General features: G+C 40.2%; 1 protein-coding gene across 2 annotated transcripts; it reads right to left on the minus strand.

Moving 5' to 3' along the window:
• Positions 1-1,737: 1,737 nt before the first annotated feature.
• Positions 1,738-11,206, minus strand: SIVA1 (SIVA1 apoptosis inducing factor). Of its 2 annotated transcripts, none has more exons than XM_020979482.2 (4): positions 10,982-11,206; positions 3,721-3,924; positions 2,812-2,968; positions 1,738-1,975 (listed from the first exon to the last, which is right to left on the minus strand). In XM_020979482.2, the coding sequence occupies exons 1-4, from the start codon at positions 11,097-11,099 to the stop codon at positions 1,918-1,920; spliced, it is 537 nt and encodes a 178-aa protein (XP_020835141.1). In that variant the 5' UTR covers positions 11,100-11,206; the 3' UTR covers positions 1,738-1,917. The 2 variants fall into 2 exon arrangements, with proteins under 2 accessions (XP_020835141.1, XP_078006510.1); XM_078150384.1 differs by lacking the exon at positions 10,982-11,206 and adding an exon at positions 9,844-9,943.
• Positions 11,207-24,793: the final 13,587 nt, after the last annotated feature.

Below are 24,793 nucleotides of genomic sequence, written 5' to 3' on the forward strand. Positions count from 1 at the left end.
TTTGGAAAGCAATTTAGAATTATACAAGGTGCTAAAATGTCAGTATCATTTAATCCAGAGATGCTACTAATTAATTAGACTTATACCCCAACAAGACCATTTATAACAAAGTTGCCATAAACTCAAAAATATTTATATTAGCACGTTTTATAATAGCAAAGAATTGGAAATAAAGTAGATGCTCATCAATTGGAGAATGTCTAAACAAACTGTGGTAGATAAATATGTAATGGGAATGCTACTGAGCTACAAGAAAGAACAAACAGAATGAATGCTGAGAAGCATAGAAAGATCTGTATGCACTTAGAAGGAAATAAGTAAGCATGGTAAAGAAAACAAAACGGAAAGAAACACACACACACACACACACACACACACAAAACTGAAAGTGAATATCACAAAATCACAAAGAACAAACACGGCTCCAAAACGATAGGAGAAGACATGCCCCTGCCCCCACCCTTTCACAGAAGTGGGAGATCTACTTGGTGTTTGCATTTTATGTGCTTTCAGACTTTTGCAGACTTTTTTTTTGTCTTTAAAAAAATTATTACATGGAACAGCTCTCTGGGACAGTAAAGGAATGGACACTGGGTAAAATTTGGTGACATAAATATCACTGAAAATTTGTATACTTATTTTTAAAAAGGGAAATACCAGAGGTCAGGGAGGCTACCCAGGAGATTACTAGGGAATCCAGGTGTGAAGTAATAGTTATAAGGTATCTTCAGAGTCATCTACCTAAAATATGACATTATGATGTGGTTCAACATTTAAAGGAGGAGTAAAACGCCCTAACTCGTGTGAGGGCTGCTGTGTCTCTCAGTCTGCTGCTACAATGATTTTCAACATCTCCCTTCGGGTTCACACCCTCATTGCTTCACGTGCAGACAATACTGTAACAGCGCTGGTTCATCCCTGCCTCTCCTCCAGTCCTTCTTCCATTCAGCTATCGAAATGATCTTCCTGAAGAACAGATCTGAGCACAGCGCTACCCACCCACCTAGTAATAAACTCCAGTGACTCCATTATTACCTCCAGGACTTTGGCTTTAAAGCCATTGATAATCTGGCCCCTTCTCACCTTTCTGGTCTTCTTACACCCCTCCAACAATTCTATGATTCATTTACACTGGTTTCTTTGCTGTTCCTCGCACAATATTCCATCTCTTGAACCTGCCTTTTCACTGGCTATCCTCTATACCTGGAAGCCTCTCCCTTCTTACCTCCACTTTCCAGGCTTTCCTTACTTCCTCAAGCCAGAATGCTACCTTCTACGAGAAGCTTTTCCCAGTCCCCTTTAATTCCAATGCTTCCCCTCCAAGATTACCTTCAATTTATCCTGTCTCTGTCTTGTCTGCACGCAGTTGTTTGCATGCTGTCTTCCCCATCAGACTGTGAGCGCCTTGAAGTATTTCACCGTATCCCCAGAACTTAGGACAGTGCAGTACGTGGCACACAGTGGGCACTTAATAAATGTTTGATAACTTACTTTTGGACAGGAAAAGCAAAAATTAGTATCCTAGAGGGAACCCACAAATATGATCACTTTTAAATAAACTATTCAAATGATTTAGGTTTAAAAAATTTCTACATTTTAGACATTATAAAGTAGCAAACTTTTCAATGAATCACTTCACAGGCCCAGGATATTCTTGCAATATCCTTCATAATAATGAGCTTCAAATGGCCTGGGATTTCACACCCTTCATACTAATAATAAAAAGGTGCCCAGTCATCCAAATATAAAAAGGTTTTATTCAGCTCTGTTACTTATTCTATTTAGAATACAAAATATAAAACATACAAGCCACAAAATCCTAGAAATCTTGTAGTTCTTCCATCTACACACTAGTGTCAGTTGTGCAGATGGAGACGGCCAAGGTGTACAGGCCTCCCAGCCAGGAGAGGCAGAGCATCAGGCTTCAAACATGGAGCAGCCCCTGCAGAGTGCACTCTCACCAATGTCACTGTAACTGGGGAGAACACCATGGAGGAAGAGAAGACAAGAAAATCTGTTAGGTAAGCCTGTTTCCCAGAGGAGAAACCATGTTGCAGTGGAAAGAGACCAGGCTTGGAGTTCAGGTAACCTGGATTCTAGTCTTGGGCTTTGCAACTAAACTGCCGTGACATCTTGGGCCAGTCATGTCCCCTTTCTAGGGATGACTGTTCTCATTTGTAAAATGAAGGGCCTGGACCAGGCCTGGGGTTCTCAACCCCAAAGGAGTCTATACATGGATTTTAGGGGATCTATGAACTTGGATGAGGAATTGCTTTCCTTAGTAACCCAATGTATTTTATTTTACACACTTAAAAACATTCTTCTGAGAAGCAATCTATGGACCTCACTAGATAGCCAAAAGGGTCTAGGCCCCAAAAAAGGTTAAGAACCCTTGAATTAGTTGATCTCTAAGGTCCCTTCTAGCTCTGACATTCTGTGATCCTATAATAGTTAATATTTTAAAACTGGCACAGATTTGGAGTCAGAGGACTCGGGTGTGAATTCAGCTCTTTACTTCCTACCTGTGAGACCTCTGGCAAATCACTCTATGTCTCTGGTCCTCTCTCAACTGTAAGAGGAGGGGATCAGACTGGATGACCTCTAAGGTCTCCTCTGGCTTTAGTTTTGGGACCTATGGACTCAGCAGCTGCTGGAAAGAGCGATATGGCAGAAGGGGGAGAGTGCCGACTTGCTGACAATGTTTCCCACCCCAGTTAATAGAGAACCTTCCCCAAGAGCACCCGCAGCCCACCATAGTGATTCCAGACTTCGTCAGCTTTCTTTTCCAACACGACCTTCTGGGCCACTTACTTCACAACAGCACACAGCGAGCACAGCATGGTGTTGCAACCATAGCAGATTTTGATGCAGCTCTGACACAGGAAACGGTCACACTGGCTACAGGCCTCTTTCCCACGGACAGTCCTTACACAGGAAGAGCAGGCTTTGGACATTCCCTCTGATGAGTCTGTTTGGAAAACCAAGTGCCTGTGGTTCACTGATTTGGCCGCACAGAAGTGCTAGAAGCTTTCTGCCATGTCCAAACTGACCCCATTGCCAGGTTTCCACTTGCCTTCCTCTACCTCTTCAGGTAACTGGATACCCAGAGAATAAAAAGTAGTTTTTTTTCCAATTCATATTAAAATTGTGTACTTTGCCTTGGGGGGCTTCTCTTGCTATCAGTTATGGAGTCTACACTGGAGCCCACAGTTCCATGAAGCTCCATGTTCCCTACTGTTCCGTACCACTTTTTTCTTTTTTTTTTTTCCCCATACCAATTTTTTCAATCCTCAAGATGATTTCTTTGCTCCTTTGTTATTATATGAGAGAATGCCTCAAATACGGACTGAGGTGCTAATAAATTGTGTGCATTAGAGATGCTTTAAGAGTTTGACTGGCTGCAGAAAGACTCAGATCTAATATTTAGCTTATCATTATCAGTCAAAAGTTGTTTCACCTAGTTTCAAATTTAAACTTGTAACTGGAGTCAAAGCTTTTTGTCTTCCTGAGAGAACAAGACAGCTCTCTTATATTGGCCCAATTTGTAAAACAAAGCCATCTGTGTTTTTTTTTTAACTGAAACCAAGAAAATCTTCATGAAGTTTAAGTACCTGTGGATAACTGGTTATGAATTTCATGAGAAGAAGGCACCCTGGCTAAAGATCTATGCTACAACCTGAATCGAGGACGCTTCTGCTGTCAGCTGCTTAGTTTAGGTACCTGTATCATTTGTGGCCTGTGCACACCTCCGGAGCAGCTTCCCATCCTGCCCAATCAGCATCTGCCCGCTCAGGGCACACACTGCCCGTGGGGATTCCTGACCGTGCTTGGCTGACCCTGGAAGGCGGCCCGTGGCACAGCTCTCATCCCACATGTGGTCCATGTAAGCTTGGGCTCCCCGGAACAAGAGCCGCTTGGTCTTCTCTGGAAAAGCAGCGAGGGGAGCAGCGTGTTAAAAGAAGAAAAAAAGAGAAGGAAGACAAAAATGGAATAAGCTCCAGACTTCAAGAAATTTATGGGGGGGGGAAATGAGTAAATAAAAGGCCATGAAAGGAAGGAGTGTTCTTCCTGCCTGGGGGATCTGAAAAAGCTTCACAGAGGGTGTGGTCCTTGCACAGGCCCTTGAAGCCGGTCCTAGACAAAGAAAACAGGAATCCTAACCCGACAACAGAACTGGAGAAGGGCACTTCAGGACATCGCTGTGACACTCATTTTCTCTCTTCCTCCCCAAACTAACTTCACTAATTTTGAAGGGCAGAAAGACCCAGCCGCCAGGGAACACTGTTACACGGAAGACAGAAGTTAAGGCTTGAGAAGTACTTCTCAAGCCTCATCAATCCACACGTATTTATCAAGCAGCTACTCCGTGCTAGGCTCTGTGGATAAAAGACAACAAAGAAACAGTCCCTGCTCCTCAAGCAGGCTTATATCTACTGGGCACAACTACAAGACATGTACATGTGTGAGAACATGCAAAATAAATACAGAAATACAAGATAACCTAGAGGGGGCACTAACAGTTGGGGAAATTGGGAAAGGCCTCAGGGAAAAGACAATCATTGAGCTGGGCTCTGAAGGAAACCACAAGTAGTTGAAGGTGAAGAAGAAATGAATTCCAGGCCTGGGAAACACTATCAGAAAACATTCATTCCACAAGCTGCTATTATGCGCCTTCTGTCTTCCCCCACACAAGATTAGCAAAACTGTCTGAGTAGATGAGCTCCTCAAAATAAGCCTACATAATGAATTCACAAGAATGTAGAAGCTAAGAGCAGGCTAACCACTCTAATTTATGGAGAAAACCTATATTAATGGGTAGTAGGAACTTGAGCCAGTGAAGCTAAAACAAGAAAGACAGAAAAGCAAGGTCTTAGAAGGCAAGGGAGAAGGAGATTTCTAATTTCTTCACAACATTTTTACAAACAATAGTTCACAACTGACCTCTCTTTATAGCACTCAGAGCCTGAAATAGATAATTTAACACCTACGCGTAAACACTTGTGTATTCCTGTGCATTAATCTTAACTCCCCAATAAAAAAGCTTGGTTCCCATTCAGTATTCCCCACAACAGCTATGGTCATATAGGAAGCACCCAATATTTTATAATTTGATTTCATTCCAAGATCAGGAGATGATCAAAAACTAGAAATGTGACTGAGAATCTGGCTGAATATGTACAAATAGAAATGATACATGTATAGAATACCTATCACGGTTGGGGGGCTGGTAAAGAGGAAGAACACAGCAGGGTGAACTGGGTAAAGCCTCTTGTAGAAGGCAGCATCTGACCTGAAACCTGAAGAACATGGGAATTCCAAGAGATGAGGTTGAAGAGACTGAGTATTCTGGGCATGAGGTACAGGCAGACAGACAGGCTGTGCAATCAGAGATGGAATGTCACGTAAGGAGCACAGCAAGTAGGTGAATTCAGTTGGAACATGGAGTGTGGGAGGGAGGGTAATGTGAATTCAGTTTAGAAAGAGAGTTCGGGGACAGAATGTGAAAGGTTTTAAATGTCAAACAGAGGAGTTTGTATTTTAACCTAGGAGAAAGAGGAGGCTTATTGAAGCCTTTTGAGCACAGGAGTAGCAGGCTTGGAACTATGCTATAGGACAGAGGCATCAAACTTGAATAGAACTGGGGACCACTAATCCATACATAAGAAGCCCTGCAGGCCACACATTGACTTGGAAAACCATATATTAATATCATCTCTGTTTTATTGCATTTTTATTTATTTTGCTAAATACTTCCCAATTACATTTTAATATGGGTCATGCCAAACTTGGGAGTGTCATGGGCTGTCACTGCACATTCTGACACCTCTGATTTAGGATATTAATTTGACAGTTGTGTGGAGAATGGTTTGGAGCTTAGAGATACTGACTGTTGGGAGGTCAGTTAGAAGGCTATTGTAATAGTCCAGGTTAGGGCTGGTGAGGGCATAAGTGGAGAGCAAGGGTCATATGAGAGTGATATAGTGAAGGTAAATCAGTAAGACTCAGCCAACTGATTAGATACTGGAAAGAAGGGAAGTGAGAGAGATGATGAGCTGAAGATGACTCTAATAAGGCAGGGATTCTTAACTTCTTTTTTGTCCCATGGACCCCATCTTAGAATGTTTCTAAATGAAAAAGATAAAATGCATAGGATTACAAAGGAAATTAGTTATACTGAGAAAGTTATCTATCTCTACATACATATATATAATATATATATATGTATATATGTTCATGAACTCCAGGTTAAGAACCCCTGCTCTAAGGTTACAAACTTGAATTGGAAGCCATTTATTAAGCACCTACTATGTGCCAGACACTGTACTAAGGCCTAGGGATACAAAGAAAGATAAATTTTTAAAAAGTCCCTGCTTTCCAGAAGCCTACATTCTAATGGTGGGAGACAACATGTAAACAAACACTCAAAAGGGAAAATAACATTAGAGAGGATGTCTAGGAGCTTAGGGAACCAGGAGAGGCCTTCTGCAGAAAGTGGCTTTTGAGCCCAGTCTTGCAGGACACCACTGATTCTGAGGGGTGAAGGAGAAGAGAGAGCATTCCAGACAAGGGCAACAGTCTGGGCAAAGGCACAGGGATGGGGCACGCACCCAGCTCCTCTCTCGACCTCATTATGCTCCAGGACATCTTCATCATACAAGATCACATTAGGCCTGGAACTCAGACCTAGTCAGTTCCTTCTGCTTCTGGGCCCTCTCCCTCCCTCTGATTAGAGGGTGGGGAGCTGAGAGCTCCTCCCAGAACTTCCATAGGCATGACTGTCCAGGTCAGTCCCATCTTCACTTCCTACCAGGCTCTACTCTCCTGGATTTCTCCATCGTGCCTATATCTGGTTACCTATGCTCCCACTCCCTTTAACTTGTCTTAAGAAGAAGGCTGAGAAGGGAGGAAGTGGTCAGGCTGTAAAGACTTTTAAATACCAGAGGACCCTGTATTTAATCCTGGAGATAGCAGGGAATCACTGGAGTTTAATTAATAGGAAGGAGGATTTGGGGGGGGGTTAAGAGGGGGGCAGGGCGGAAAGTGATATGGTCAGATCTATGCTTTAGGAAGAGCACTTTGGCTGCTCAGGGAGACCATTAGAAGGCTACTGCAATAGTCCAGGGAGAGAGTGATGCCGCCATGAACTAGGGTAGCAGCTATGTGAGTGAAGAGAAAGGGATGTACATTAGAGATGTTGTCAAGGCAGAAACAAAAAAGATTTAGCAATAGAATGGATGAATGAGAGTGAAGAACTGAGTATGACATCGGTTTCCAGCCTGGGTGATTAGAAGATGCGGGTGACCTCTACAGTGATAGGGAAGTTTAGAAGGCAGAAAGGCTGGGGGATGCTGGGGAGCAGAGATGGATGAGTCCTGTTCTGGTTATATTAAGTTTAAGATGCCTATGGTACACTCAAGTGGGGTCCCTGTAGCCCATTGGTGATGAAATAATGCAAGCCTAGAGTCCAGGAGAGAGATGAGGGAATGTAGAACTGGGAATCAGTGGCATAAAAATCACAATCGATTCCCAGGGAGCTGACGACACCACTAAGACAGAATATACAGAAAAAAGCGGAAACATCCATGTAAAGGGGGGTGGGGGGTGGATGTGGATGATGATATGATCTAGGGATGGCAGAGATCAGAGGCTCAGTGTCTGGGTCAGTAACTGCCTGGCCACTAGATCCCCAGGGACCAGGCTAACCTCATAAGTGGTGCCAGCGGGCCTGCGCTCACGATCACAAGGGATAAGACTCATCCAGAAGTGACCCTGAAACTAAAGTTAGTGCTTGACTTTGGGCCTAGTGGGCAGGAGGCAACAGAGATTGCCCTCGTGCGCTCTGCTCTCAATCAAAACAACAAACATTTATCGCATGGTTATGTTATGCGCAGAGCTCTGTCACAGGTAGGTGGAAGGATACATGTTTACATGTGGTTTTGCCCTCTTAGCAATTATCTGGTCCAATCATTCCCCACCCCCTTCCCCCTTTAGAGCTGCGGAAATCGCCCCAGAAGGGAGAAGAAACCTGTTCAAGGTCACATAGCCAGAATCCCAATTCTGTTCAGACCCCAAAAGACCCTGATACGTTCTGATCTACAGTCTCTGTTGAAGAGGAAGCTAGCTATCTCTTCGACTTGTATCCTCCCGTCTCTTCCAGCAGAGTGCCCCCACAATCAACCCCTCTTTACTTTTCGACGTCTTCCTATCTACTAGCTTCCTACAAACGTGCCTAAGCCTCTATCTTTTTAAAAAAAAAAGTCACCTGACTGTCCTTCAAACTATCATATTCTCTCTCTTTCCGCTCAGTCAAACTCCTAGAAAAAGCCGCTTATACTCACTGTCTATTTCCTTCCCTCTCATTCATCTCTCAACCCTTAGAAATCTGTCTTCTGATTTCACTACTGCACTGAAGTTCCTCCCCAATACCAATGACCTCCTAACCCCTCAAATCTGTGTTTCCTCAGTCTTTATCCTTATCAGGACACTGTTGACTGACCTCTCCTCCTCCTCTCTCCTGATGATCCAGCCTCTCATTTTCTTTTATTAGACCATGTAGTTCCTACCCCCTAACTATGGATGTACCCCAGTGCTGTCTTGGGTCCTCTTCTCTCTAAATTCACTTTCTTGTTGATCTCATCAGCTCCTGTTATCATCCCCATGCAGATGACTCCCAACACCTACTTGTCCAGCCCTTGTCTCTCTCCTGAGCTCCAGTTCTGTAACGCCAACTGCCCAGTGAACCTTTCCAAATGAATGTCACAGGCAGCTGGAACCTAATATATCCAAATTATACCCAATTAGCTTCTCCTCAACTCAGTCTACATCCTTACTTCCTTATTTCTGTTAAGGTAGCACCATTCTTCCAGCCACTCAAGTTCATAAACTCAGAATCACATTCAATTCCTCACTCTCAGTTATCCTCTATATTCATATTCAATCAGTTGCCTTACCTTGTCAATCCTTCCCCTCCCACACCTCTCAAATCTATCCCTTTCTCCACCAGTTAAGGCCTTCATTACCTCTTACATGGACCACTACAGTAGCCTAAGTGGGCTCCCTGTCCCAAATCTCTCTCTTTCTTCCAGTGAATTTTCCACACAGCTATTAAAACGATATCCCTAAAGGCAGCTAGGTGGCACAGCATATAGACTGACAGATCTGGAGTCGGGAAGACCTGAGTTCAAATCTAGCCTTAGACACTTACTAGCTATGTGACCCTGGACAAATCACTTAACCCTGTTTGCCTCAGTTTCCTCATCTGCAAAATGAGCTGGAGAAGGAAATGGCTATGAGACTCTTAAAAAGGGGTCATGAAGAGTTGGACATGACCAAAAAAGACTAAAAAACAAACAACAACAAAAACCTGGTCTGAGTATATCTTAATTCCTCTGCTCAAAAAAGTTCAGTGGCTCTCCATTGCCTCTGGGAAAACAATACAAACTCACCTGTTTAAATTTAAAGCCCTTCACAAATTAGCCTACCTTTCTAGATTTATAAACTCACCCCTCAATGTACTCTGTTCTCCACTTCACAGAAGTCTTAGTTTCCTTCTTAGCTCAGCTCAAATGATGCCCTTCAGCTGCCAGTGCCACTCCTACCATCAAAATTGCATTGAATTTACTTTTTTTTATAAAGGTGTCTCAAAAGTCTTTTAAGCTTCGCTTAAAACTGCAGTAAAGACTTTTGGGACACTTTGTATTTTGTAATTATTTTTATGTGTTCATGTTTTCCCATTAGAACGTAAGCACCCAAGGGTGGGGCCAATTTCACTTTTGTCTTTGTATGCCTATTGCTTAGCACAGTGTCTGGCTTATAGTAGGCATTTAATAAATGCATACTGACCAACTGATCCATGGCTGCTGGTTTCCACAGGATGACTTCCACATCTGGAATGCATTCCATCTCAACCTCAGCCTTAGTGTCCCTAACTCCTTTCAAAGCACACCTCAGAAACCACTTTCAATAACAGGCCTCTCCTATAGGAAAATAGAAGGGGAAGGGGATAAGAGAAGGGGGGAGAGATAGAAGAGAGGACAGACTAGGGGAAGGGATATTCAGAATGCATGCCATCTTGGCGTGGGGGAGGGGTGAAAATTTGGAACTCAAAATCTTGTGGAAGTGAATGTTGAAAACTAAAATAAATACATTTATATTAAAAAAAAAAATAGGCCTCTCCCTATTTCCCCTCCTCCTCATACTCCTAGAAATTACTTTGTATTCACTTGCACACACCTTGCATTTCTGCAGTGGAATCTAAGTTCCTTGAGAGAAAAGACTTTCTTTTTTTTGGCTTTGTATCACTTAGCATGGTGCCTGGCACACAGTACTCGAGTAATCGCTAAGCCCTCGCCTGACAATGGCCCAGTTCTTCGCATGAGGTCTCCCCCTATTAGATTGCGAGCTCCTAGGGAGCACGAACTGTTTTTGGTTTAGTTTTCGGTTTTGCTGGGGGACGGGCTTTCTTTGTGTCCTTGGCACTTAACACTGTGTTCCCAAGCCTTATAAATGTTTAACAACTGACTACTGGAAAAGACACAAAGTTTAGATAACACAGAGGTTCTTGCACTGAGGAATTCACAATTCAAGAGAGACAACTGTAGTTCACAACAGTACTGGGGCAGTGGCATCCTAGAGTTACGATGTGTTAATGGAGGTCCCAATTAGAAAGTTCATTTGGCTATGGCACCTTTGCCTACCCCCGGCTTCTCTTTTAGGTGTCCTCCTCCCCGATACACCCCCTTCTCGACCTAGTTCTATTCTCTTCCCTCTAGCTCCTCCTCCCCTTCTCTCATGCCCCTCCTCTAGCTCCCCCTCCCCTGGTCCTTCTCCTCCGCTCTCGAGCCCCTCCTCCTGGTCCCCCTCCCCTTCTCTCATACCCCTCCTCTAGCTCCCCCTCCCCTGGTCCTTCTCCTTTGCTCTCGAGCCCCTCCCCCTGACTCCACTGCTCCTCTGCTCCCTCGCCCCGCCTCGCGGCCCTCACCAAAGATCTCCCGCGTATAGCGCTCTCCGAAGACGCCTCGGCTCAGCTCCTTCGGGCCGACCCTGACCTTGAGTTGCAGCGGGGTCGCATCCCCAAAGGGGCAGCATCGCTTCGGCATTGCCCCCGCTGCCACCGGCCCCTTAGCGCGGGGTTTCTCGACCCTTTCCCCGCCCGGGGCCGGACCGGTACAGGAGCGCGCCCCCGGGGAAAAAAAAAAAAACTGATCCCGTGACGTCACCGAAAGGTCAGCCAATCAGCAGCGACAAAAGAGGGGAAGGAGGCGGGAGACGGAAAAAAAAAAGACCCCAGAGCTGGGCGCGAGGAGGCGAGGCCAGGAGGGGGCGGGGCTGGTCCGGACCACGCCCCGAGGGGAGGGCGGGAGCGTCCTCCCTTTGGACTGGGCTGGAAGGTCCTCCAGAGTAGGGGGAGCGACTGTTTCCTTGCCAGGGGGTGGGGCTTAGCTCAGGGGCGGGAATGCGGACATTTTCTCTTCCAGAGGCGGGGCTTAACTCGGGGCGGGGAGTGGGGGGCCCGCTGGTGAACATTCCAGGGAGGTGAAGGCGCACACCACCCTTTTTGGGGTCTGCCTTAGTTTGGCAGACAGGGCGCACGCGCATTCCTTCCCAGCTCTTCCGGAAAGAGGCTGCCCAGTTTGCGGAGGGGAGGCAAGTGTGTGACTATAAGAAAGTACTGCCTGCTGAGGCCTCTCCTCTTGCCCTTAAGCCGCCCTCCTTGATGTTTGAGGAGTGGAGGGGAATTGGGTTTACAACTTAGCTCCGTTCCTATATAGCATAAATCCCATCAGATTCCAAGTCCAACCCCCTCTGTTCCCACCTTGAGTCCCAGCACCGTAATATCTGGCTTGGAATTCTGCCTCTAAGGTCACCTAGGGTCTAGGGATTGTACCTTCTGTATCTGAAAATGCAAAGGACAGAGGGGAGAGAGAGAGAAAACAGGGAGGGAAAAGGACGGAAGGGAGGGAGGGGGAGAGAGAGAAAATTGATGTTTAAAGATAGGGCCTATACACTATTTAGCCAGTGGAAAGAGGCTGGAGGTTGTCCCCACCCAATGCAAAATATTCTTCTTTAGGTTGTTTGCTAATTGGGAGGAGCTTAGTGGTTGCTATACACAGCTTTCCTCTCTTGGACAGGTCCTGCTATTGTATAGCATGGCTTCATCCACTTCCAGGATGAAAACAAATCTTTTCTGTTTCCAGTATGCCTTGTTTGTAGGGCTTGAGTTATTCTAATACTGAACTTTTATTTTCTGCCAATACAATTAGAAGTGAGGGGTGCAGTTTGCCCATTCCAATATTTTTCTCTCCACTCTGCTCTCCCCAACCCTGCAAGTGGTTTTTAGTTCCTTAGAGTTTATTTTAGTGTACACTTTCTCCTCATGTAAAACCTATTTATAAATACAGTGCTCTTGTGCCCAGAGTGAAAAGAATGATTATTATGGGCATGTGTGTGAAGGTTTAAAGAACACTTGTGCCATGAAGGCTTCACAGGCTGCTCAGTAATAATAGTAGTTTGTGTATCTACAACACTTGAGATTTACAAAGCATTTTCCTTTCAGTATCCCTGTGAGGTAGGTGATACGAGTATGAATATCTCCTATTTAATAGATGAATAGATGATGAGCTGTACTTTGTATTTATCTTCATTAGACTATGATATATAGTTGGATGGATAACTTATGGAGCTTGTCAGTCAGTATATTTGAGTACATAGAGTGTGTCCCCAAAATCATAGTGCAGTTTTATTAGCATAAATATTTTTTATTAAATTTAAAAGTGTTAGTATAAACATATTTTATTAAATTTAAAAGTGTTAGTAGCTTAAAACTGTACTAAGACTCTTGGGACACCCCATAGCCATCCATCCATCCATCCTTTTGCATTTGGAAAATTGAGAAGTTCTTTTTAATAACTCCACTTTTTCTTCTGAAACAAAAGCCTGTTCTTTTTAATGACAGTAGGCTTCTGGTATTCTCTGACTGTGAGTCATGGAACACTACAACTCTGAAAATAAGTTGAGGATCACCCAAAGGGCAATAGAAAAAGAAATGTGTGGTGGAAATTATGATGGAAAAATATTATAAAACTCATCAAAAGTGTGTGACTGAGGATTAAGATGGCCTGGCTAAGGGGAAAGAGTGAGAGAGAAGCAAGGTAGAGCCTGTGTGTTCCACTGGTACCTTTGAAATGTCAAGAACACTTGGAAAGACATGGACAAGAGTCAAGGTGGGCAGGCATGGAAGAGTTGTCATCCCCATTGTTGGAGACAATATTGATAAGCTCCCAGATCCCCTGGAGTATTTGAATAGATGGAGGAAATTTAAGATTCAAAGAAGTTTAGAGGCTTGCCCTGTATCACTAGTAAAAATTAGTCAGCACTTGAGCTCAGGTCTTCTGACTCCAAGTTCTTCACTAATTCTACTAGATCATGTTAACTGTTCCAAAGACTGAATAAGAATCATCATCATCATCATCATCATCATCACCATCATCATCATCATCATTTTAGTTGCTGTTTTATTGGGAAAATAGCTCTGAAGAGTAGTGTCTAAGCTTTTAAGTTATATAATATTCCATGTAATGTTTCCTAAAACTAAGGAGCTGAGTGTTTTCTTCCTTTATGTATTGTCTCCCTTCAATTAGAATATCGCTCCTTAAGAACAGGGACCATCTCACTTTGCTATTTGTGTTTTAGCTCAGTGCTTGACACGTAACAAGTGCTTAATAAATTGAACTCTGCATCTGGGTCCTTTGGCTTTATAGTTTAACTTTTTTTTGTTCTTATTTTTCTGGGGCCCAGGCCCCTAGGCCAGTCTGCTACACCTTGCCCCATTTTAGCCTCCCACCTCTACCTTCCCCTCAGCTTTCCATTTCCATTTTGTGAATCATCTTCCTCCATTAGAATTTAAGTTACCCATGAACAGAGATAACTTTGGGACTGTAGGATTATAGAGTAAAAATGTGGCCTATATTTTTGGGCATTAGGGCGACAAACAGGCATTTGTTTCTTTTGGATTGTTATCTCCTGGCCTCAGTTTTTGACTTTCCTGTGGACTTTAAGAAATGCTCACTGAACATTTCATGTTCTTGAAATTGCTACTTTGAAAAGATTGCATTTCTAGCTTTATAGATTGGTATTATACAGCAGTAGGGAAATTACTTTTTTTTGTTTGTTTTCCTTTTTGGTGAGGCAATCACGGTTGCCAGGGTCACACAGCTAGTAAGTGTCAAGTGTCTGAGTCACATTTGAACTCAGGTCCTCCCGACTCCAGGGCCAGAACTCTGTCCACCTAGCTGCCCCATTTTGGTTTAGGTTTTCTTTCTTTTCTTTTTTTTTTTTTTTGGCTAGGCAATGGGGTTAAGTGACTTGCCCAGGGTCACACAGCTAGAAGTGTAAAGAGTCTGAGGCCTGATTTGAACTCAGGTCCTGCTGACTCCAGGTCTGGTGCTCAATCCACTGTGCCATCTAGCTGCCCCCTGGGAAATTGTTTGAAAATTGCTCATATTTCTTTTTTACAATCAGCATTACATTCATTTTTATAAGTTTTTACTGATGAACTTTTTTTGAACATCAACATGGTTTCCCCAGAACCTCTCCCTTTAACCCTCCCAGAGAGGCATCATATAACAAATAGAATTTAAAAAAAAATTATTTTTAACGTGTAATTTTTAAAACTTTGGGTTATAAATTTTCTCCCTTCTTCCCTCCCCACCCACCCCCATTGAAAAGGCAAGCATCTCGATACAGGTTATAGATGTGTAGTCATGCAAAACACGTCCATAGTAGTCCTGTTGTGAAAAACTAAGTATATTTCCCTTCATCCTGTCCTAACCCCCATTTATTCTATTCTCTCTTTTGACTCTGTCCCTCCTTAGAAGTGTTTGCTTCTGATTATCCCCTCCCCCAATGCCCTCCCCTCTATAAACCCCATGCTTTCTTGTCCCCTTCCCATTTATTTTCCTGTAGGGTAAGATAGATTTCCTTACTCCATTGTGTATGTTATTCACTTCTTAAGCCAAATCCTATGAGAATAAGATTCATTCATTCCCTCTCACTTTTCCCCATTTCCCCTCCACTGTAAAAGCCTTTTCATGTCTGTTTTACATCAGATAATTTACCCCATTCTGCTTCTTCCTTTCTTCTTCTCCCAGTATGTTGTCTCATCCCTTAATTTTATTTTCCAGATATCACCCCTTCATCTTCAACTCACCCTATGCCTGCTATCTATATATACCTATGTATACATACATATAATTTTTTTCCCTCCCACCACCCTAATACTGACAAAGGACTCATGAGTTACAAATACCATCTTTCCATGCAGGAATGTAAACAGTTCAACCTTAATAAGTCTCTTTCTTGTTTACCTCTTCCATGTTTCACTTGAGTCTTGTATTTGAAAGTCAGATTTTCTATTCAGCTCTGGTCTTTTCCTCAGGAATGCTTGAAAGTCCGCTATTTCATTGAATGACCATTTTTTACCGTGAAGGATTATACTCAGTTTTGCTGGGTAGGTGATTCTTGGTTGTAATCCTATCTCTTTTGCCCTCTGGAATATCGTACTCCATGCCCCTCTGGTGTCTTAATGTAGAATCTGCTTAATCTTGTGTTATCCTGATTGTGTTTCCACAATACTTGAATTGTTTCTTTCTGGCTGCCTGCAATATTTTCTCCTTGACCTGGGAATTCTGGAATTTGGCTACAATATTCCTAGGAGTTTTCATCTGAGGATCTCTTTCAGGAGGTGATCAGTGGATTCTTTCAATTTCTATTTTGCCCTCTGGTTCTAAAATATCAGGGCAGTTTTCCTTGATAATTTCTTGAAAGATGATGTCTAGGCTCTTTTTTTGATCATGGCTTTCAGATAGTCAAATAATTTTTAAGTTCTCTCTCCTGGATCTATTTTCCAGGTCAGGTGTTTTCCAATGAGATATTTCACATTCTTTTCTATTTTTTCATTCTTTTAGATTAGTGTTACAGTGCTGTGATTTCTCATATAGTCACTAGCTTCCAATTGCTCCGTTCTAATTTTTAAGGAAGTATTTTCTTTAGTAAGCTTTTGGACTTCCTTTTCCATTTGGTCAATTTTGCTTTTTAGGGCATTCTTCTCCTCATTGGCTTTTTGGACCTCTTTTGCCATTTGGGTTAGGCTAATTTTTAAGGTGTTATTTTCTTCAGTATTTTTTTGGGTCTCCTTTAGCATCACTCTCAGTTTTTCCCCTACTTCTTTTACTTGCTTCTCAAAAATCCTTTTTGAGCTCTTTCAACAAATAGAATTTTTTTTAAAAGAAAAAAAAAGAAACAAAGCATAACTGATCAACACAGCAAAGAAGTTTGAAAATATATGTAACACTTGTGGCCCTCCCACCTCTGCAAAGGGATGGAGGTGAGTATATCTTCTAGTGTCTCTTTTTTGGAGCCATGCTTGTTTTTTGTAATTTTTTTCAGCATTCACTTTCGGGTTGTTTTATTTTTTTTTTTGGTCTTTTTATTTACATTGTTGTTGTCATTGTGTGTATTGTTTTCTTGGCTCTGCTTCATATTTCATGTTGAATTTTCAGTGATTCTCTGTATTCATCACATTCGTTTCTTATAATACAATAATATTCCATTACTACAGTTTGTTTAGCCATAATCAATGTGTATCTATTTTTTTTCCAATCTTTGCTATCACAAAAAAGGGCTAATATAAATATTTTGATATATACGGGGTCTTTTTTTTTAATCATTGGCCTCCTTGGGGCATAAGCCTATTAATGGAATCTCTGGTTCAAAGAATATGGACATTTTGGTTACTTTATTGTCATAATTACAAATTGCTTTCCAAAATAGTACCACTTCACAGCTCCACTAACAATGAACTAGTCTGCCTATCTACCCACAGTCCTCCAACATTTATCATTCTTATCTTATGTCATCTTTGCCACTTTGGAGGGTGTGAAGTAAAACATCAAGGTTATTTTGATATACATTTCTCTTATTTAGTGATATAGACTATTCTTTCCTTTAATTGTTAATAGTTTGTATTTTATCATTTGAGAACTCTTTGTTCATAGCCATTGACCATTTATCTATTATGGGATAACACATTTGTTTATCTACCTTGTGTACCAAACCCTTATCAGATAAATTTGATACAAAGATTTTTTCCCCCCCAATTTGATTGCTTTTCTTCTTTTCCTAAGTGCATTAATTTTATCCATGCAGAAGCCTTTTAGTTTTATATCGTTGAAATTAGCTTTTTTATCTTTTGTAATTGTCTCCATCCTCACTTGGTTAAGTATACATTTGCTACATATATCTGTGAGAAGTATGTGATCTGATTCCCTTCTGATTTTTTTTTTTCATTATGATCTTTTATGTTAAGGTCACATATCCATTTAGAATGTGTTATAGGATATGATGTAATGTATTGGTTTAAGCCCATTTTTCTGTCAGACAGTTTTCTAGTTTTCTTAGTAATTTTTATCAAATGGGGAGTTCTTTACTATGTGTTTTATATTTTCTAGTTTATTGAACACTGGGGTTGAGTTCCACGGTTTCTGATTCTCTTTTGTCTAGTCTTATGTATAATTTCTATAATTTTTTTTGTTTCTAGCTTATCTATTTATCCTCTAATTTTTAATATCTCCTTTTTTACACTTAATTTAAATTTATTTGTTGACTTTCTAAAATTTTTTTTAGGCAATTGGGGTTAAGTGACTTGCCCAGGGTCACACAGCTATTGTCAAGTGTTTGGTCTGAGGCCAGATTTGAACTCAGGTCCTCCTGACTTCAGGGCCGGTGCTCTATCCACTATGCCACCTAGCTGCCCCTGACTTTCTAATTTTTAATTATACATTCAGTTTATTAATCCTTTCTTTTTCTATTTAGCTAATAAATGTATGTAGGTTTATGATTTCTCCTTGAGGACTGCTTTATCTTAATCCTAGAAATTTTATGTTGTTTCATCATTATAATTTTATTTCACACAAATTGTTACTTGTTTCTGTGATTTGTTCTTTGAACCACTCATTATCTAAGATTTCATTGTTAAGTCTCTATTTTGGGTCTGTGTCTTTTGTTTTTGTTTCCTGAACTGCTTATTTATGTTATCATCTGTAAAGGATGTATTTATTATTGCTGCGTTTTAAACATTTGTTTTCAATATCGTCATGTCCTAATATAAGGTCAGTTTTTGTAAAAGTTCCATATGGTGCTGAGAAATATGTATATTCTTCAGCAATTCCATTTAGAAGATGCTATAAGTCTTAAACACTATTTTCTCCATCAAATTGTTCTGTTCTGTATTTTCCCTTTTGTTTTTCTTTCCATTAGACTTACCCAAAATGAGAGAAGGATGTTGAAATCTCCTGGTATTATTGTGTTGCTATGTTTGTCTTCTTGTAGTTCTGTTATTGTTTCCTTTGTGAATTTAGTTGCTAAGGCATTGGGAGCATATACATTTAATATTGATGTTGGTTTGTTGTCTATAGTTACTTTCAGTATATGTATTTTTCTTGTTTGTCCCTTTTTGTGTTTTGAATATTTATTTTTGCTTTGTTTGATGACATGATTGAAATTCCTGATTTTTAAAAAATTTACCTGACAAATTTTGTTACAGCATCTAATTTTTATCTCGTGCATATTTTTGTTTTTTAATTGTGTTTCTTGTAACTAACATATTATGGTGTATTATTTTATTATTCAATCTGTCATTCTTTTTTGTTTTATTGAATTGTTTAATCCATTCATATTTAAAATTATGAATTAGGTTTATATTTTTCTCCATTTGTGTCTAATATAGTTTTTTCCTCACATTAGAAATCCCCCCCTTTTGTAAACACAGTACTATGTCTCTTTAGTTATTTTAACTTAATCTGTTTTAAAGTAACTCTATTCCAACTACCTCTGTTCTCACCTTCAGGGGCCAACCTCCTTAAATTCCTTTTTGTTACCTTTTACCCCTTTTAGTGTTTTGCTTATTACTTCCTTTTTCATTCTTGATTTTATATCATTATTTAAGCCTTCCCCTCTTAGTCAAATAAAATACCTCTTTTTTTCCTTCGCTTCAACATGTGTTGCTTTTTAGTATTTAAAATCTCATTTGCCCTGCCTTTTTATAAAAAAAAAGAATTCTTTCCCTCATTCTTTTCATTATTTATCTTCCTTTTTTTGTTTATTCTAGACTTTATTCTTTAATTCATAGCTCTTATACTTTTGTACTTCTTTAGTCTCTGTATTGCTGATGGAATGAAAACTTTTAAGTTCTTATTTAGGATTCTTTTTTTCTAAATAGTTTTTGCTTATTTTCTTGTAGATCTTGACCCCCCCCCTCCTTTTTACTGTTGTGTATCATTCTTAGAAATATTAATTCTTGCAGATGACAGAGAGGATATTGTCTCATGATAGGATTTTTCCTAGGTCCCCAACTGTACATTTCGCTGTTGACCTTTGCCTTCCACTTCGTCTTTTTTCCCATTTGTCTAGACGTTTCTGTCCTGCTTCCATGCCCTCCTCCTCTTCTGAGCATCAGTTGTCCCCAGGAGCTTTGATTCCCCTGGCACGACGAGTAGTCTCTCTGAGCATCAAATCCTTTTGGGAGTTAAATTTCTCTTCATTGTTAGCCTTTACCATGATTTAAGATTCGTTATACATTCCTTTCTATGTTCTCTCTCCCCCCTCCTTTATATGCCCTCCAATTCTGTAATTTCATTCCATAAATAAACATTGATTCGCATTGATTTGGGCAGAGCATTGTAAGGTTTAAGGAGGCTAGGTGGCACCGTGGATAGAACACTGGACCTGGAGTCAGGGAAGAACCTTCTTCCTGAGATCTGGTTTCAGACATGTACTAGCTGTGTGATCGTGGGCAAGTTACTTAACGCTGTTTATCTCAGTTTTGTCATCTGTAAAATGGGCTGGAGAAGAAAATGGCAAACCGCTCCTGTATCTTTGCTATGAAAAACCCAAATGGGGTAATGAAGAGTCAGATATGACTGAAATGATTGAACAACAAATTGTTAGATTTAATCTATGGTGTTTCAGGCCTATTTACTATCTTTTTTTATTTGACTTCTCCTTTCATCCTTATTACCCAGTGTGCATTTAGAAAAAAATCTCTTAATGATGTCTCTTGTTATTTTGTTGTTATTTTCCTTGGTCACCATATTTCCTTATTTATTTTTCCAGTTACCAGAGCTCTTTTATTTTTTTAAATTTGTTTCTTTAATGTCATTGTATTTTTTACTCTTCTTATATTTTAGTTGTCTAGGATATTTCAGAAGCAGATAATTTCTTCAGGTTTGTTATTCTTCCTGGGAATGTTTCAAATGACTCTTTTTATTGAACATCTATCTTTTTTCACTAATAGTTAGGCTCATATTTGCAGGGAAAGTCAGTTTGGGTTGCAGCTTGCACTCTTTTGCTTTTTCGAATATATTATTCCATTCCTTCCTCTGGTTTCTGGTGGTTGCAGAATAGTCTTGTGTTATCTGAATTTCTTTTCCTTTATATTTGAAGGTCTTTCTCCTGATCACTTGCATAATTTGCTGTTTGTCAATGGAATTGCTAATTTAATCACTATGGGTCTTAGAGTTTGCAGCATAGGGTTCCCCCCCCCCTTTTTTCTGTAGACTGTCTGAATTCTTTTAGTTGGTACTTTGTTTTCTATATTCAGATGTTCTGGGTGGTTTCCTTATATTACTTCTTGCATTGTGATATTCAGGTTTTTTACTTGTCTTGCTCTTCTGGGAAATTTATAATCTTTAATTTGTCTACCCTGTCTTTAAGATCAATATGTTTTGTTTGTATATTGTCATGCTTTCTAATGTCATTGATTTTTGCTTTTTGTCTTCCAGATTGTCCTTTCATAGCATTAAATTAAGCAGGGTTAAAGTTTCAAAACTGAATATGTAACTTTAAAACTCTATAGAAATAGCCTTCAACTTACATTGAAAACCATTTTGAATGACTGATTTATTATTATTATTTTTTGGACTAGGTCCTTGTGGAAGTGCAGCAGTCACTCATGGGCCTGATATCAACAGGGAAGCTTTGATTTGTTCTGGTTTTCTCCTGGGCCAGTTTTCCTGTCCTTAAGCATCCTGGTGGCTTCCAGCCTTTCCCCCTGGGGGTCGTCATGTTAGTGCTAGACTTAGTGTAGGCACTTGATTGGCTTTAGCCCTACTTCAGGTTAGAATTCCCAAGTTCAGGCCATCCACCTGCTTCAGCCTCCCCCGGGAACAGAAATTACAGGGAAGTGCCACCATGCCTAGTCCTAGGACTGATTCTTTTTTAAAAACTTCAATACTTTTTTATTTTTTGTCTTTATGTCACAGTTATTTTGGGGAAAAAGTGCTCCCCTACCCCCAGTAAACCAACCTTTCCTTCCCTTCCAACTGAACCATCTGATGTCGCAAAGAAAAATAATTAAAATACATTTGAACCTGTATGCCAGAGGTGTCAAAGAGATTAAAATGTAATTGGGAAATATTTAACAAAATAAATAAAAATGCAACAGAATGGAGATCATGTTAATATGTGGTTTCCTAAATCAATAAGGGGCCTTCAAGTATTCTTATGTATGGCTTAATGGCCCCTTGAGTTTGACACCACTGCAGTATACAATATTCTGCCTTAGTAGCCCCCCCTTTTGTTGTGATTGGGGAATATCTTTCATTATCTGTTCTCTGAGATCATCACTGATTTTTCAGTTCTTGGAGTGTAGCTTCCCTAAATGATTTTTTTAGTTACATTGCTATATCATTATTCTGTATATTGATCTTTTGGTGCTGCTTATTTTGCTTTGCATTAGTTTATACAGTTCTTGTGTATCTGAATTCCTCATATTTATTCCTTACTGCACAATAATAGTCCATATCATTTATATTCTATAGGTTTCTTTCAGCCTTTCCTCCCCTTGATTGGCACCCACTTTATTGCCAGTTTTTTGCTAACACAAAGAGTGCTGCTATGAATATTATGGTATATATTAATTGTATGTCTTGATGTCAAGTTTTCATCAGTTATATTTGGTGCAAACCTTTTCCCTACTGCTACAGCTTCTCTTCTAATTATTTGTTAATTTTATTCACGTGAAAGCCTTTTCACTTTATGTAGTCAAAATAATCTGTTTCATCTTTTATGATATCCTCTATTGCTTGTTTAGTTAAACAATGATTTATTCTTGAAGAGTCACTTCTCTTTGAACCAAACAAGTGCCACAACCCTGTCTTAGTCTTATTTAATATCACATTAGCAATTTAAAACACTAACATCTCACATTTATATTGCACTTTAAGGTTTGCAAAGCACTTTTCTTACAACAGCTCTGAGGTGGATAGTTCAAATATTATTAATCCCACAAAGAAACTAATCACCTGAAAGTTTAAATGACTTGCTCATGATCCTATGGCTTGTAAGTTTCAGGCAGAATTCAAACACAAGTCTTCTGATTCAAAGCCCAACACTCTAGCCACCTTAACCAAGCTGCAGTTTAATTATCATAAATCTTTTCCTTTAAGGTCTGAACTGATAGACCTCTGAGATCACATGGTTCACTCATTCTATAGCCAAGGAGATTGAGGCCCTTAAGGAAAAGATACTTGTCCAAGGTCTCACAGCTACTCTGTGACATGGCTGGGACTTGAACCTATGGACGCTTACACAATAACAATGATTATGATGGTAATAATGACTAGTGTTTATATAGTACTTTAAAGTTTGCAAAGTGCTTTATAAACATCTCACTTTATCTCCAGAACAACTCTGAGAGGTAGGTGATATTATGATCCCCATTTTGCGGATAAGAAGAGCAAACAAAGATTATAAGTGATTTGTCCAGAGTCACACAGCTAATAAATGTCAGGGGTTGGATTTAAACTCAGGTCTTCATACTTACAGGCTCAGCGCTCTGTCCGCTCTACTACATGGCTACCACACTATGTTGATTCCAGTCATCTTTCTTTTGTAGTGATACATCCATTTAGGTTGGGAGAAGAAATATAGAGCAGTGGACAAAGTCAGGTGATGTGGGTTGGGTTCCTGGTTCTGCCACTTGCTAGCTCTGTGACATCGTGCAAGTCATTTACCCATGGTGGGCCTCAAATTTTCTTTTTTGCAAAATGGGACTTTTATTTGTATTACCTAACTCACTGGGTTGTTGGGAGGATAGCATGTTTATAAACCTTAAAGTGCTCTAGAAGGCTGAGCTATTATTAACATTTCTATTCTTATAACATGTTTAGTTAGGTAAGACATTGATTGAGATTTGAAATAGCTTCTAAAGAGAAGTCATGAGGAAGTCAGTACAGAGAGAATAGTAATTAAAATCATTAGAGCCTCTCCCACACAGTCATTGTGGGATGGTAAAGCTATTTGATGTCATTGGAAATCCATTTAGAGCTGGGGAGGACTGTGAATGAGGGGACTGAGGCCTGGAGGAATTAAATGCCTCTCTCATACTGGTGGTGAGCAGCAAAACCAGGATTCAGATTCCAAACCCAGTGTTCTTAATTTGTTTTCCTTTATCCTTTTTTTTTTTTTAACACCAGTGGGTATTTACTGAGTATTCAAAGACTGTTAGGGCTGCAAAGGTCCTTAGAGATCACCTAGTTCAGTTCCCTCATTTTGTAGAGAAGAAAGCTGAAGTTCAGAGAGGAATAGACTTTCCCAAGGTCACACAGCTAGCTAACAATAGAGCTGAGAACTTGTTTTGTGCAAAATAGTTTCATTTCGCATTATTTCATCTGAAATGTGCTTTTGTATGCTCCTTGAAGAAAGGGATTGTCTCAGTTTATCTTGTATCCTCAGCACTTTGCAGTTTTTTTCATAGTAGGCACTTAGCAAATGTTTGTTGATTTTTCAAATACTGGCTTGTTCTGTTTTTGTTGCCTGAGAAAATGAGCTGCTTGTCTTTATGAGTCAGAAAAGATCCTGATGAAAGTCTCAGAGAAGAATCTTCAACAGAAGAGTTAGGATGGCAATCTATCCCTGGCCTTTTGGTGCTGAAACTAGATTAAAATTGTATTAAAACTTTGTATGTAATGGCTCTCGTCTGTTGGCAATTATTGTATATGTGTGTACATGTAGAAACATATGTATATTTCTCTCTCTATGTATATATACATATATAAATGATTATTGCTTAGAAAAAGGATTCACATTTTTATTGTGCTTTAAGGTTTAAAAGTACTTTCTTGCAACTCTTCTGTTAGATAGGTTTTATTTATATATACATACATATACATATGTGTATATATATGTATATATATGTATATATGTGTATATACACACACACACACACACACACACACACACACACACACACACACACATACTTTATTTGCAAGGAAAGTGAGGCACCAGTAGGGAAATGATTTGCTTATGGTCAAACAGCCAGTGAGAGTATAATCAGGAATTTAACCCTGCCCTCTTGATTGCAATTTGCCTGCTCTTTCCATAACCCTGTGGTAGCAAAGAAGTTCACATGGAAACAAAATTAGGTGGTTTACAAAACGTTTAGAGTTGGGAGACACTTTAAAGATCACTCTCTGGCCCACTTAATTTTACAGTTGTGGAAACTGAGGTCCAGGGAGGCCCATGGTCACACACACAAGGTGTTAGTGCCAGAGCCAGGCCTAGAGCCAAGGTCCTCCGACTTCCAGGCCATATCTCTTTCCATTGGATATTTTTGGTTTTTCTCATTCTTCACTACAACATTCCAAATTTTTGTGTTTATATGATTTTGTCTTCCAAACCCCTTTTAAATTTCCATGGAGCTTGAGGCCTGAAGGCTTAAATAAATATATAAAAA

Source organism: Phascolarctos cinereus, unplaced genomic scaffold (genome assembly GCF_003287225.1).
Source record: "Phascolarctos cinereus isolate Bilbo 61053 unplaced genomic scaffold, phaCin_HiC Scaffold_2;HRSCAF=192, whole genome shotgun sequence".
NCBI classification, from domain to species: Eukaryota; Metazoa; Chordata; class Mammalia; order Diprotodontia; family Phascolarctidae; genus Phascolarctos; species Phascolarctos cinereus.